The sequence below is a fragment of the Diadema antillarum genome, unplaced genomic scaffold (genome assembly GCF_040938485.1).
Source record: "Diadema antillarum isolate AM-2024a unplaced genomic scaffold, OU_Dant_1.0 seq00000386_RagTag, whole genome shotgun sequence".
Lineage (NCBI taxonomy): Eukaryota > Metazoa > Echinodermata > Echinoidea > Diadematoida > Diadematidae > Diadema > Diadema antillarum.
The window spans coordinates 929,609-945,383 of NW_027271384.1; the positions used below are offsets into that span (position 1 = coordinate 929,609).

The 15,775-nt window shown below is 39.3% G+C and overlaps 1 protein-coding gene across 1 annotated transcript; it reads left to right on the top strand.

Annotated features, from left to right (window-relative positions):
- Positions 1 to 5,059: 5,059 nt before the first annotated feature.
- Positions 5,060 to 12,443, top strand: LOC139731880 (uncharacterized). The gene is made up of 3 exons (XM_071642756.1): positions 5,060 to 5,128; positions 8,317 to 8,980; positions 9,516 to 12,443. The coding sequence occupies exons 2-3, from the start codon at positions 8,471 to 8,473 to the stop codon at positions 12,222 to 12,224; spliced, it is 3,219 nt and encodes a 1,072-aa protein (XP_071498857.1). The 5' UTR covers positions 5,060 to 5,128; positions 8,317 to 8,470; the 3' UTR covers positions 12,225 to 12,443.
- Positions 12,444 to 15,775: the final 3,332 nt, after the last annotated feature.

The following is a 15,775-nucleotide window of genomic DNA, read 5'->3' on the forward strand; positions in this document are numbered from 1 at the left end:
CTTCTGATCATGTTTTCCACCTTCTGTTTCGAAACTAATTGCGGATAACTGTGTGTGTCTGTGATGATGATGATGTGTGTGTGCGTGTGATGACAGTTTGACAGGTTATTACTACTATCATTGTTGTTATTATTATTGTTGTTGTTGTTGTTGTTGTTGCTGTTGTTGTTGTCTCTATCGTCACACGATATCTCTTGGAGATGGATATCGATCATGTCAAGTTCCATCCTGGAACTTTAGACTTCTAGTACGTTTCTGAGGATTCGCGCCGTCCCCAGCAGTGCTGCTTTTTAGAGCGTTTGCACTCGATCGGGCACACCCACATCGTCCAAGCATGGACCCTACAGGGTCCATGGTCCAAGTAACGTCGCAGCTGCTTTGGCGTTGTTCCGAGTGCTCCAACAACATATAGGGATCACCTTCCTTTTCATATTCCACAGGTTCTCTGGCCAGGTCCTGGTATCTTTTCCTTCTCCTCTGCTGTCTCTGCTGTTTATTATTATTATTATTATTATTATTATTATTATTATTATTATTATTATTATTATTATTATTATTATTATTATCATTATTATCATTATTATTATTCTATTATTACTATTACTATTACTATTACTATTACTATTATTATTATTATTATTATCATTATCATTATTTTTACCCTGCACGAGCATCGGGAATAACATGGTAACATCGTCAATAAAGAACAAAGTTATATTTACAATCATTTACTGGATTGGTACAAGTAATAGTAAAAAAAAAAAAAAAAAAAAAAAAAAAAAAAAAAAAAAAAAAAAAAGCCACCAGAGATTAACCTTTAATGCAGCAATAATGCTTAACAAAATGCCACAGAATAGACAAGTGAAAGGCGAGAAATAAGGGTAGGCATATAAATCTGCATTATTTTTTAATAAGCGAAGAAGAGGAAGAAACAAAAAATATTCATTTCAGTACTGGCACCAGCAGCATCAAATAAAACTAATTTAGGGAAGTTATTAAGCAACATAATTATAATGGATTCTAATGAAATATAAATTATTTGGATCAGTATATGATACGAAACGAAGCATTATTTGCTGACAAAACTTTGACAGTTTTAAAACTGGGGATAATTTACCAGAACAAAACAGTGATGTTGGGACATCTGGGAGGTTAATGGAGCGTTTTAGAAGAAACTTTTTTTCTCTCTCTCTTTACTAAAAGCTGAGGATGTGAAAAGGTTTTATAATTCATCGATGGATTGCATAATTATAGACGATCCTGATGTGAAAATGCGAAATTCAATAACTTTCTTGTGTGTATGATGGGATACCTGTACGCGTCTGTATGCGCATATAATTATACGAACATAATTATGTGTGAGTTTGTGTTTGTGTACACTCAGCAAAAAAAGAAAGTAAACGCTTTTTCTCATAGAATATTTGGCTGAAAGCTAATGTATTATATACCATATTGAAGGTAATTTAATTGGCTATCAACCTGGTAGGTCAACAAAAAGGTAAACTTAACGCATGAGTAAACACCATTGTTTTTCTCTTCCAGGGCACAAAAGCAAGAATTGCAAAACTGAACAAGTTGTCATTCATGCGTATGTGCTCTTCCATAGATCAATAAGAACAAACAACAAATTTCACACAAAAAGAAACATGAACTAAGTTGCAAAAACAAACCTTTGATCTCTATGATATCTTTAAAGCCTAAAAGAGCAATAAAGGCTAAAAACAATGGAGGAAAATAAAGCATCTTATGTCAAATCTAAATTCAAATGAAATAAGAGAAGAAGTATATAACAATTAATAAAAATGTTACAAATTTGAGCTTTTTTTTCAAATCAGGAAATTGTTAATAATGTTTGGTTCTTGAAATTGTCACATGGATTTTAAATCACTAGTTTAAAAGAAATAAATAAAGAAATACTGCTCATTTAACCATCTTTATGCTTTTTATTCCCTATATGTCATTTAAAGTTTGACTTGACAGAAAATTCCTATTTTCCCCTTTAGTTTCCCACTTTGTTTTTCTTAGAGGTAATAAAGAGATAAAAAGAACAAAACTGATTTTTTCCTATTTCATTCATGTCTCTCATTGTGTTAAACTGGTCTTTTGTTGTCATTGTTATCGTAAAGTGCATTTGCAAAGTAAGAGAACATGTCAATTTTTGCATTTTTTGATTTTGTGCCTTGGAGGACAAAAAAGAATGTGCTCACTCATGCGTAAAGTTTTCTTTTTAATCAACCTATGAGCTTGATAGCCAATTAAATTACCTTTAATATGGTATATAATACATTGATTTTCATAAAAATCTTCTATGAAAAATATGACCTCGAAAAAGTGTTTACTTTCTTTTTTTGCTGAGTGTATTTGTGAGCAGATTTTTCGAGGGGACCTTTAACTGCAAGTCCATTGTCGTAAGGCCTGACACATGCAGTGATATAGGGTGCATATCAATACAGTGTATCTATACTCTGCAAGTTACCCCGGCAAGTTACCCAAGTAAAAGCTATATACACTCTCTCAGATCAAACCGTGGTAGGACTCTACTGTTGGCTTGTATAACTAGACTATATAGCTGCAATATTGATTCATGCAAAACAAGTATCAGCATGGGGAGACAGAAAAATAAACACAAAAACACCTCATCGCCATGGACCCCCCTCCAAAAACAAAAAACAAAAAACAAAAACGACTGAATAACACTTGCAAACAGTACTGATGATAATATTAAATTATGTTATTCCTGAGTACGTCTCAATCTCCAAGCCCATGACTGTAAGCTTGTAAAGAAATACAAAAAACCGGGAAATGTTGGAAATACACAAACCGGGAATTAATGAAACAAAACAAAAGCATCGTAAGGATGGCACTCCGCGGTTTATGAAATATACGCGCAAGTGCGTGCGCTATCTGCCGGGACCTTTCACAAAACGTATTGAATTGCCTGTGAGTTTTCAAACTGTAATTGTTTGTGTATCTGTCATTTTTCTTCTACACGTGTATTTTTTATTTATTTTTATTTATTTATTTTTTTTTTTTGGGGGGGGGGGCTCTCTTTCAAAGTAGACACAAAATATGGGAAGTGAGTTGTCTGAAGTAAAACACAGAACACCCACACGAAAGTGGATATTTGCGCAATTTAACGTCTCATCGGAACCAGGGGTGGTATTCTGAGGTCGTAATTAAGTCTGTAATTAACTTCGTGATTAAGTCGTGAAGTTAATAGGCCCTTAATCATGGGCAAAATCGGTATTCTGAGGACGTAATTAAGGTATGATTAAGTCCCCTGTAATTATCTTAGGTCCCTCCCATCTAATTGTTATTCCATCCAATCAGACGAGTTGTTAGAAGCCAAAATGATGATTACACGCGCAAATATGCCCTCAATGCGCGCTCCTCCACGCCCCTGTAATTACAGCCCAAGAGCTCCGTGCGCACACTCCGGTATTTGATTACAACCCCTCACCTACGCACGCGAAGGTCTCAACCTCTTTGCTCAAATAAAATGACAAAATTCCTCGAAGATCGGCTATATTTCTTTTTTTCTCTGAATTCTACGGATACCATGATAACAAGATTCAACCGCTCCTCGGTTACCGAAGACGGTGAGCATCGCTGTGGCAGAGAAAACACGATGTAATGCGTGATATCGGAGTAGTTAATGACACTCTTTGGTATCATTAAGTTTTTCATTAACTTTCATACTTAATTACACCCTCAGAATACCGATTCGTAATTAAGTCTGTGATTAAGTCCTCTCAGAGGTGCACGCGCATTGATACGCGCAAACGCGTAGGTCCTTCCCGCCAAAACGCTTGTTGCTATGGTAGTTAATATACCCCCTACTTAATCATGCTCTCAGAATACCAATTCGGTAATTAAGTGCTAATCAGACACTTAATAAGCTCTCAGAATACGGCCCCGGAACATCATTTTATTTTTGAGTAATCATCCTGTGATCGATCTCCGTATGGTTTTCCCCCAACAATTTGGTCAACCACAAAACCCTGACAACGGAATTATCTCCAAAAAAAAGAAAAAGAAAAAGAGCTTTACTACATTTTCTACTTCCGGGGTTTAAAAAACAAATGGGGGGGGGGGGGGGGGGGGGGGGGGGGGGGGGGGGGGGGGGGGGGGAGAACAAGTGGTTAGAACCCAATCCCCACCCCCCGGTTGCGCCGGCCCTGATCATCTTTAATTGTTTTCATAATCAAGGAGATGACCAGATAAATTGAGAAGGGGGTGTCGAAGGGATACTATCTCCATTCATCTCCTCTACACCCTCTCCTAGATTTTTTTTTTTAATTTTTTTTTTTATTTTTTGGCTAACTTTTCATAATCTGCGTTTGGAATTATTCGCATCCTAGAAGCAGCTTTCTAATCATTTTACAAATAGTCAAACATAATCCCAACTCACTACATGCAAAGCCACACGTAACACAGTTTCTCGTACATTATGTATTTCAAATGAAATTTCATGCGATTTCTTTTATGTTCAGAGAGATGACACGATATATTATACTCCTGCGACAAGCGCTCTGGAGTTTTATTTTCTCCAAGGACTTAGGATTAGGGTTACGGTTAGGGTTACGGTTAAGGTTGTTCTCGTATATTATGTGTTTCAAATAGAATTTCACGCAATTTCTTTTATGTTCAGAGAGATGACACGACATCCCTAATATACTCTTGCGACAAGTGCTCCAAAGTTTTATTTTCTCCAAGGACTTAGGGTTAGGGTTGTAATAGAGTTTTAGGTTTAGTTTGATGTGAGGATTAGGGTTAGGGTTATGCTTGTGGGTGGAATTTCTGTTTGGCTTAGCGTGCCTACAACACTCATGAGAGCAATATTATTGTCGCATGTAAGAACTGAGCAAATGTTATGGAACCATTCAGAGGATTATTGCTTGCAAGTTGGCGACAATACTAATGCAGAACACCTTTTCTTCTGTTGAGCACTTCATTACTGTAAGTCTAGCGCCATCTAGCATGTAGATTGTGACAATGTAAACCAGCCTTGGATTTGACAGGATCAAGTAGAAATGCTGGTAAGAAGAAAGTATGAATTCCGTGACCTATGGAGAACGATTTCACATCCATTTCTCCCACCAGCCTGCTGATCTCACAGATAATTCAGGTAGGAAAATGTCCTTTGTGTATTTGTAGAGGGTAAGGTTATTTTGTACATTTTTAGGAGAGCTAGCGTTGGGCTTCAGGAGCTTCTTACCACCATTCAACACACTCGATTGCCCCTGATGGATCCGATCCCTGAACAAGTGACGTTGCTTTGCCGTGTGTATATTGCACGCAGGGTTTGACTGCACTGCACCCGTTGTAAGACTGCGTGCATGCGGCAGACGATAGAGCGTCGCTAGAGGAAGAGAAAGGAATGGAAGCGGAAATATAAACAAAGTCTCTCACTTGCTGACACAGTGCCTGATGCGGTGATTACAAGTCGACCGTATTTCTAGCAAGCAGTAATACTATAACTGTTGCTGTGAAAGTAAGGTGAAATTTACCTGTAGACACAGCAGGATCAGGTTCTGCTGGATGACATAATTCTGGGTAGACTCTATTCTATGATATAAATAGTTCTGTACCGGTACTATGCATTATTACATGTATTAAAGACTTTTATAAGACAAGAGCATTTAAAATGTGTGTAGACTGTTCAATAGAAACATTTGATGAATGTAGATATAATTGTACAGTGCAGTAAAATCTGTCTAACATTTAGAGGTTCTACCTTTGAAGTTGAACTCCACAGCTCATATCTTTTTGAGAGGTTTTTCTTTATTCTATTATTATTAGATTGCAATGGAAGGTAGATCCACGATCCACTCTGCTTTAGTAGTAGATTTTACTAGCGTTTGTGCAGAAATGACCATGATGAATATTGAATGAACACAGCATTTAGTCTGATCAATACTAATACTATAGGCCTACATAAAAGAATAATACTACTAGTAATCCATTATTATTACCTGCTTTTAATTGTTTCATATACACCTATGCTTTCTAGATATGATTAATTACGTAAGGAGAATTTTAATGTTAAAACATGCATTTTGTGGTGTTAAGTGGGAACTTCTTGTCAGGTTCTGGAGTCAAAATAAGAACAAATACAACCCCGAAGATATATTGTATTGTCCATGCAATACAATTTTGGCACAGCGCCTACCAAAAAGCTATTAATGTCATGTTACGGCGACACCGAGGGGCAAATAAGTTTGGTAAAAACTTTACACCCACTTCCAAGGTATGTTATCCAAGGTATGTTAAAGGTCAAACTGGTTGGGTTAATTCAAAACTATTAAACCATTACACATCAGTAGACCGTAGAGAGATTCTTTAAATCCTAGATTCATCTGAATTTGATTTTAATGGTTTGGGCAGGTGTCTAGGAGATCATTGTATTTAGCAAGATAGACTAGATTATAAAACTCTCCCATGTATTCCCTCAGTATGATCCTGAAAGTCAGACCCCCAGCACGCATCAAATAAGGCTTTGGTTATCAATTTGGAAGCAGAGACCATGATTTTAATTTTCATTATGACAGACAGTAGAACTAGAAAGATTCTACTCACATGGCTGGTTATACATGCAGTAGACCTAGTAGTCTACATATGTTTTTAGCACGTTACACCTTTATTGCTATTAAGATACATTAGATGTGTGTGCCCTTTTTATGTTGGGCAACCCAAACCTACAAGCATGTAAAGAAACCAGGCCATCTGCATTGGTGAAGACATGCATGCAGTTAGCACAAACTGTTTGACATACTGTAAATTTTTGAAGCCTTTAATGTTTACGTTTTAATAGATGTAAAATGTATGTTCATGCAACAAACATTGACAATGAGTAGGCCTATATGTATGCAAGGCACCTTGCAGAAAATGGATCCGTGGAAGATGAGATAGGATAAAAGTGAAAGATCTGCATAATATGAATGTTTGTTACTCTCATTCAGTAGATGAGATACGATGTAGGCTGGTTCAATCGTCCTCACAGTAATTTGTAATTTCATTATTATTTTGTGTGTTTGTGCATGTATGCTGTGCACCTCCTATGTAAACACTCATTCATCCATCTCAAAGAGCATACATATGGTCCATAACCTCCTGAGGTGGTCTCACCTCACATCCAACGAGACCCCGTGGAATACCAGTTATATAGTTGCAGCTGAATATGGGCTATCCAGCCATCTTCTCAAATGGAAAAAATAAAACAACATACACTCTGAGTCACTGTATTGTTGACTTTGTTTACACTAAGAAATCAAACAAAAGAGGGACGGTGGAAATGAGACCCCAATGTGCATATTGCACAGATGAACCACCTTCATGTAAAGATGAGTTCATCCTCTGTTTGTTTATGTGTTTTTCTAATTTACAGTGACTTAAAAGTTGTGTTTAAACCTGATATGTGTAACCCTGTCTATATAAGCTTATGGTTATGAGGATTTTTTTTTTTTTGTAACACTGAATGTATAAGTGTGCTTGATCGTCAAGTGTGGCCTTACTATATACTGCAAACAGTGATATAAATATATACTTTTCCAGAGTGCTCCTACATGGTAGTCACACACTTTACATTTACACAACAGGTGCACATACAGCTGTACATGTAGGGCCTACAGTGTACATGGTACACTGTAGGCCTACAAAGTGTACATAGCAATGTGGGTAAACTAAACACTATTTTTTTAAAGACGTATGTCATTCTTTCATCATTGGATATATCTTCAACAGAGAGCATTTTATTGTACCAAAAGTGATACATGTGTATGTGTAACTGTGATAACATTGTACTCAGTTCAACTTGCTCTGCACTTGTGTAGTCAAAATATCTGCAACATGTACAAAGTGTACATGATAGATCACATGTCTATTCAATCAGAGCAGTATAGATTTGCTCACAGCAATTGTCAAATATCTGTGAGAAATGCATAATATCTGCAACATGTACATGATAGATTACATGTCTATTCAATCAGAGCATTATGAATTTGCTCACAGCAATTGTCAAATATCTGTGAGAAATGCATATGTTAATATGCATGTATGTTGATTTTGGGGGTTTTGCATTATGGCTTTGTTTGGGAATTATAATGCAGTGCCTAATTTGTGATTGTCATTGTTATTACTATTATTACCATTAATGTTTTTCAGTGTGTACACATGTACTTGTCCTGTTTATTTGCACATGATGCAATAATGCATTCCCTTTCAACTATCTTTGATAGATTGATTGTTGTGTATACATAACAAAATCATTTGCAACAACTTATGTTTGAAAGTAGCGGACTACTATTATCTTCACAGGTTCCAAAACAAGATGATGCAACCAACAGACTACAACTAGTCAACTGTCTTCAAGCTGACAGCTACCACAGGCAATTCCTGTGTACGAGCACACTACCAAAGACAGCAACATCGCCATTGGTAACAACAACTTGGTAATTCACCCAGTGCCGTCATGGATTTTAAAGCAGTTGAGGCAGCAATGGGCCAGAGTGCTGAGTACAACCAGGGCATGAACCCTCGAGAGAACGGCTTCATGCTTCCCGCCGATCAGCTTGCCCCACCAGTGGCTAATCCGGACGATAAGTTACCCACCCCACCCCAGCCTGCCTTCCCCAACCAGGGGGAGCCTGATCCCAACGCCAGCATTGGAGCCAGTTCAACCACTGGAGATGCGAACCACATCCCTGATGGAACAGCCGAGGAGAGCAATGTGATCACCTATGAAGAGACAGAAGGGGACGATGAAGAGGATGCACCCCCGCCCAATCTTTTTGACACCAGGAGCAGTAACCCCATCCTGGTGCGTGGCAACTGGCAGTGGATGTGCAACCAGTGCCCCAAGAGTTACACCAGCAAGAGCAACCTCATCGCTCACTTGCTGGACCACTGTGGCATCAAACCTCACATGTGCATGGCTTGTGGAAAGAGCTTCAAGCAGGTTGCTCATCTTAACACCCACAGAGTGAGTAATGAGATATGCCCATCAAGATGATATGAATATGGCAGACCACGTAGTAATAAAGAATGACAAAATGTATGATCTTTCGTCTGTGTCTTTCAGTTTTGAATGTGGTTTGTACAATAAAGTAATCTAAAATGGAGTATTGTAAACAGTTTTGTACCAAGATCAAATTCATTTTGATGTTAAGAAAACAAAAAGATGGTGCTATTGTTCCCTGTGAAGTTGGCATCTTGCACATCTGTATCTGGGTAGATGCTTCTTCTTTTTTTTTTAATCAAGTGGGCTATGTGATTGTATGACTGTTTGCATTTTTGACTATTTATGGCTTTACTCTGAATTAATGACTATTAGATAATTTCAGAAACTGAAGCACATTCACTTTACACGTTTTGATAATTTCATTAAGTTTCTAAAGAAACAGGTGATTTTCTTTGTTCCTTACTTTTTTCAAAGTAATTTGACATTTTTCCTTCAAGGAATTCTCCTGTTGTATTCAGCGTACATGATTGTTTCGATTATTCTCCTTTTGGTGCAGGTAATCCACACTGGGAGACGCAAGCATGTGTGTCCTATCTGTGGGCGGGGCTTTAACCAACGAGTACATCTCAAGCGTCACATGGTGACCCACAACATCAATGTGGCCTGTACCTGTGAGCTGTGTGGTAGAAAGTTTGCCTTTCCATCTGAGCTCCAGTTCCACCACAAGAAGGTGCACCGGAAACGCAGTGGCCCACCAAAAAAAGTCAGCAGGAGCCCATCCCATGACAGAGAAAACATGCAGAACTATAATCCGCTGCCAGGAATGCACGCAATGATGCAACCCCAGGGGCCAATGGTGGGTCCTCCCCAAGGGGCGAGGCAAGGGAAGCATCCAAACATGTATGATAGACAACCTTTCCTGCCAGCAACAAAACGCCGCATGCGAGACGCTAAAAACCAAGGGCCCAACTTGCCATACCCTAACATGCCTGCGGGACATCTGAACAGACGGCCATCGGGGGAACACCTGCCCATGTCACCTGATCACATGACGGGAGCAGGTGATCACATGATGGCACCAAATGAACACATGCCAAGTGGACACAACCACATGTCACCAAGGAGTGATCGCACTCCACCCAGACAAAACCAGATGTCTCCTCGGAGTGAAAGACTTTCACCACGGAACGAACAGCAGCCTGGTGACGAGCAGATGTATCAGAGGCGTGACCGCAATTCCACAAGGAGTGATCGTGCATCACCTCGGCAAGATGGCATGCAGACAAGAGGCAACGTGATGCCTCCGAGACAGGATCACATGTCACAAGCAGGAGATCAGAGTAGACAACAGTATGATCCAGCTGTAGGCCCTTCACAGTCTCCAAGGGGTGCAGACCATGCAGCGATGCAGTCCTCACAGGATGACGGTCTTCTCCCTGCAGAGTTGTTCCAGCCAGAGCTTGTACACCCTGACGCTGGCAAAGCTGCTGTCCTACAACCTGACGCCATGGAAACGCTCCGATTTCAACCCGCTCGGACCCGTAATCAGCGCTTCATGCAGCAGAGGGGGCCCCAAAATAGGAAGTCGCCCAAGAGGAAAGGTGCACCCTTGAAGCCCGAACTGACTTGCCAAGAATGTGGCAGGCAATTTGCATTCCCTTTTGAACTACGCGATCACATTGCAAGACACAGGGATGTGAGACCCTTTGTGTGCACTGAGTGTGGACACCAATTCTTCAAGGAGCATCACTTGAAGCAGCATCAGCTCATCCATAGTGGCCTAAAGCCCTTCAACTGTCCAATATGTGGACGAGCATTCGCCCTCAAGGCCAACATGCTTCGGCACACCAAACTGCATGTGAACAATCGGCAGTTCAAGTGCCAGGTCTGTGACAAGTCCTTCACTCAGAAGCAGACACTGAGCAACCACATGGTGATCCATAAGGATGAAAAGCCCTTCAGCTGCAACATATGCGGCAAGCGCTTCAGTCGTAAGGTCAACCTGGACAGCCATGTGTATCTCCACTTCGGTAACAAGCCCTTTAAGTGCAAAATATGTGGGAGCAAGTACAACAACAAGGGCAATCTGAAGAGACACGTAAAGAAGAAACATGGCCTAGATGCTGACATGCAGTCAGATGGGGAGAGGGATGAGCATGATAATGAGGAGACGGGAGATACCAGTCAGCAAGATGATGGGGATGGGAGGGAAGAGCTGGATGACAGTGGTGAGGGACCAGGAGAAGGTGATAATGAGGTGAGTCAAGATGCGAGTGATGAGCGTGAAAGTTACACAGAGCGTGAAACACCTACACCTCAACAAAGCTTTGAAGTTGGCCAACACGCGGCGAGCCAGCATGCCACAAGCCAGCATGCCGCGAGCCAGCATGCCGCAAGCCAGCAGAGCTATGAAGAACCCGGCCAGCATGCCAGTAATCAAAAGACTTATGAGGATCAGCATGTTGGTAATCCTCATGGTGGTTCTCAACACACCACTGGTCAGCATGCCAGTGGCCAACTTACCAGCAACCAACATACTAGCAACCCACAAGCTAGCACCCAGCACACCGGCAGCCAGCATACTGCTGGTCAACTCCCAAGTACCCCTCTGACGACAAGCCAGCAGCCTCGACCCCTGGAAGTGCCCCCACATGCCACCAATCCACCAACTTATGTTGATCCTCCACCACCTCAGCCAACAACCACACGGCACGCCTTTGAGGAACCCTCTCCACACTCAGTCCCCCAGCAGCATTACCGAGACCAGACAGACTCTCATAATCCCCAGGAGTTTGTAAATCGTGAGCACCCACCTCCCCAAAGGTACGGGGACCAGGAACCTGGCACTGCCCCGGATAACTTTGTGCATCGAGAATATCCACGCCAGCCAAGTTATGGTGACCATGACAGGACTGCAATACCAGAAAACTTTGCACCCCGCGAGCCTGTCCATGCGCCTCAGAGATATCCGGAGCATGAGCAACCCAGCAACCCACAGACTTATGCTGGGCGAGATCATGCACCACCACCACCGCCACCACCACATCAGAGCTATCCGGATCACGACAGGGTGGGGAACCTGGAAATGTATGGGGCACGACGGCCCCTAGCCAATCATGAAGCCTATATTGACAGCCATGGGCGGGGAATTTACCCCAGGCCAAATTTTCATGTAGAGAGATTCAAGATAGAGCAGAGTGAGGGTATTGCCCCACCAGATAATGCCACCATGATTCTGCACCAGAATATGGGTATGCCCATGTGAAACATAACAAAACAAAAATATCAGCGTCACGCATAAATTGTGATATGGGTAGTTAGATTTGCTAATGTGAAAGAAATCACAAAATAATAGCTCTATGACATGACATACTTTGATTACATGGTTGTATGCTGATCAATTTTATGTTTAATAAGCATTTGAATAGAAGGAAATATATTCCAAATTGTCTGGAATCGTGTAATGGATATCACATCCATTGCAGGGGAGAGAAACATGAAATCTTTCAATTATTGTAGAATTCACTGTGCGGACCTCAGAGTTTAGCTGAAAGAGTTGTAATTTATAAGTCACCTGTTTCATGATAACATTTTATGACTTGCATGATACAGCTGTAATTATTTCATGAAGTGACAGATACTGATGAACATCTTGTAAACACTGTCATATTTCCAAACAGCAAACTCCATTCTGCATTAAGATTGAAGGATTATTTACTTGACACATTAAACTCAGCAGTCCAATAGTTCTATTGTTGATAATTGCATAGCTTTGTGTAGTGCCAAGTCGGGCAAACCTGTTCGAAAGCCATAGCAAACTCCGAAGAGAGCCTGCATAGCACTATGCATGGGATGTGAAATGTTGCATAGATAGTCCTTGCCTCTCAAAATGAATGTCATACCAATCACATATGTTTTATAATCTGTAGTCACATCATTGGGCTTGTACATTCTTTGAGATTCCAGTCATCATCCTAAGTATGTATTATTAAGTGTATTTGTGTTTGATCCTGTCTTTTCTGTTCTTTTTTTTTTCGTTTATTAGGTTCCACAATGTGGTTAAGCCTAGAGATTAGGGTTTGAGATATTTTAACTACTGTAAAAGTGGAAATTTTTGCGGTGTTGAAATTTTCGCTCATTTCGCGCAACCAGAAACTAGCGCGAAATAAAAGCACGTGAATATTTTTGCTTGGCCTATGTTCCTGTGCGTGATGTCTTGATTCCGCGGAATTAAAAACGCGTGAAACTCTTCTTGCCCGGCCAAGCGCGAAAAATTAGTCGCACGAAAATATCCACTTTTACAGTATATCCCCAAAACAACAAAAGCAAACTCTCTTTCAGATTATGAGTAACTTTTTTTTTAAAAAGTTTTCTGAATGAATCCTATTTAATCTACCTCGCAATGAACTTCGGTTTTGTATGAGAAGCAACTGACAGTTACATTGAAGAAAGTAAATTTCAATATTTAGCATGGAGATGAAAAAATTGATAAAAGGAGCCAGAAGTATGAGTGTCTATGGATTTGTAAGAGTGTAATTAATGACAAGGCTTCAGTTTTTGTGATTTTTCTTGAAGGCCCTTCTATGCATATTATTGTTTTGATATTAATGTGTGGAAAAGATCAGAGTGTCACATTATACTCACATGCATTTCAATTGAATGGTTCCCCCTCCCATTTAGAAATTTGAATGTGATTTTCAGCATTGCTTAGGGTATCTGATGCTATTTATCTCATGCGCACCAGTAACCTTTTAGCATACCCAAAGCAGTCTGATAGCACATCTTGATGAAAATTGATGTAGGGTAGGTTGTTTCCATTGATACTTAGCTCATTTCCCTTCAATACTTAGCTTCTGTGTTTTAACTTGTGATATAGCATGTATGAACCTTTGTGCTCAAGGGCTGATTTGAAATGTGCATGGTTACCTGGACAGTATTTAGCTACGTAGAGGTACCCGAATGTGCATGGCTGTGATTCGTGGCAACAGTCACTTGTGTTTAAAGCTTCTTATGTATTTCTCTTTCAATCAGGTAGCCCAACCATGAAAAATTCAGGATCGTAGGAAAGGTTCATTCGGGTAGATTCGGTAGATTTTTCATATGGTAGAGTTTTTATTTCTCCCAAGTGATGTGATAAATAAGCTGAAATAATTTATTTATTATATTAATGAATATTACAGTTTTTCCTTCATATACTATCAATATTCATTCAGCTATAGTATAGAAAGTTTTACAGTGATATACAATGTATGATATGTATATGTATATAGATCATCACTCATATTTTTACAGCTCATTTTGGGGGAATCATGGCACTGAATTGAGCTGTAGACTTTATGCTAATTCACAAAGCATTTGTAAAATTGTGAAGAATGATTGGAAAATAGAGCTCTAGTTACCTGAGGTTGATATGAGGTTAGCCTAACACATTTGAAAGAATAATCATGTCATTCATATATTTTGTTGTCTTTCAAATTTTAATCAGTAATTTGTATGTTTCTAAATCTTTGTTTGATTCCAGAATCTGTAAAAACACTGCTTAGAAAATTATCCTAAAGCACTTATATGTTTGAGTCTCTTATAATCAGTATTAATTAACAATGTAATTAGTGTAGGCAAGTGTAAACATGATTAAGTGTCGAACCCTTGTAATGATAGATTTCTAATGATGTCATAGTCACCATTCTTCATACTCTGATTTGTCATGCATATGTAATTGTGCTGCACGATCTCAGCTGGTAAACATTGCAGGAAATATCATGTAATGAAAAAAACAAGAAAGAAAGAAATGTAACGATGTCTGTGATATGGCTACAGATGCCGAGGACCACAAGTAAATTATTAACACACTTCACTGCATGAGGAGACTCATAGAATATTGTATAATTATTATTATTATTATTATTATTATTATTATTATTATTATTTATTATTATTATTATTATTATTGTTATTATTATTTTTGCTATAATCTTACATGCTAAAGGTCAATGTAAATCATCGCTTGTACTGTGAGGCCAATATCTGCTTGTGGTAGTGCTGACACTACTGTATGTTTATGCAAAATGTATCGACCATGGGGAGCATGGTCATTCAGCCCCTTTCTTAAAACATGCATTTTCTTCTCCCATGCTTTCTACTTGGCTGACATGACCTGTCCATGATTCTGATTCTGTCTATCATTTTCACAATAAGAAGGTTCTCCAATTCCTTTTTTTTTACAGATTATTCATGCATTTTTAAAATTATACAGTGTATATTTGTTGTTGTTGTTGTTGTCAGAGAGGGGTGTAACAGGTGACAGGAAATAATATTGAATGCTGGAAATTATTGTTTCAACAAAACTAACTGGACCTAAAAGGGACTGTAGCCAAGCAACTTGAATTGTCATTCCCCCAATCAAGGTAAACTACATAAAGTTGATACTGCCCTTGTAAGATTTATTGACTGCCCAGTCTTGTGCAAGTTAACTCAAGTTCTTCATGAAATGTTAGTGTAGGTGCAATGAGAATTAATGAGAATTTTATGGAGACTAAGAAAAAAAAACAAATTGAAAAGAAAAAGAAAATACACATGTAACTGTGAAGCATTGCATGCAATAAGCAATGGATCTGAAACATAATTAGAGGCAGTCCTCATTTTCTGCCTATAATTTGAAGGAAGCCAAGGTACATGTATTCAGCAGTGTACGGAAATTTGGTTTCCAACTATATAGGTAAGGAAAAAGATGACTTGCTAGCTGTGCATTCTCACTGATAATGTATTGGTTTTAAAAGGTGGCTTTGATGTTCCCTGAAAGAGAGGAAAGAACAAGGT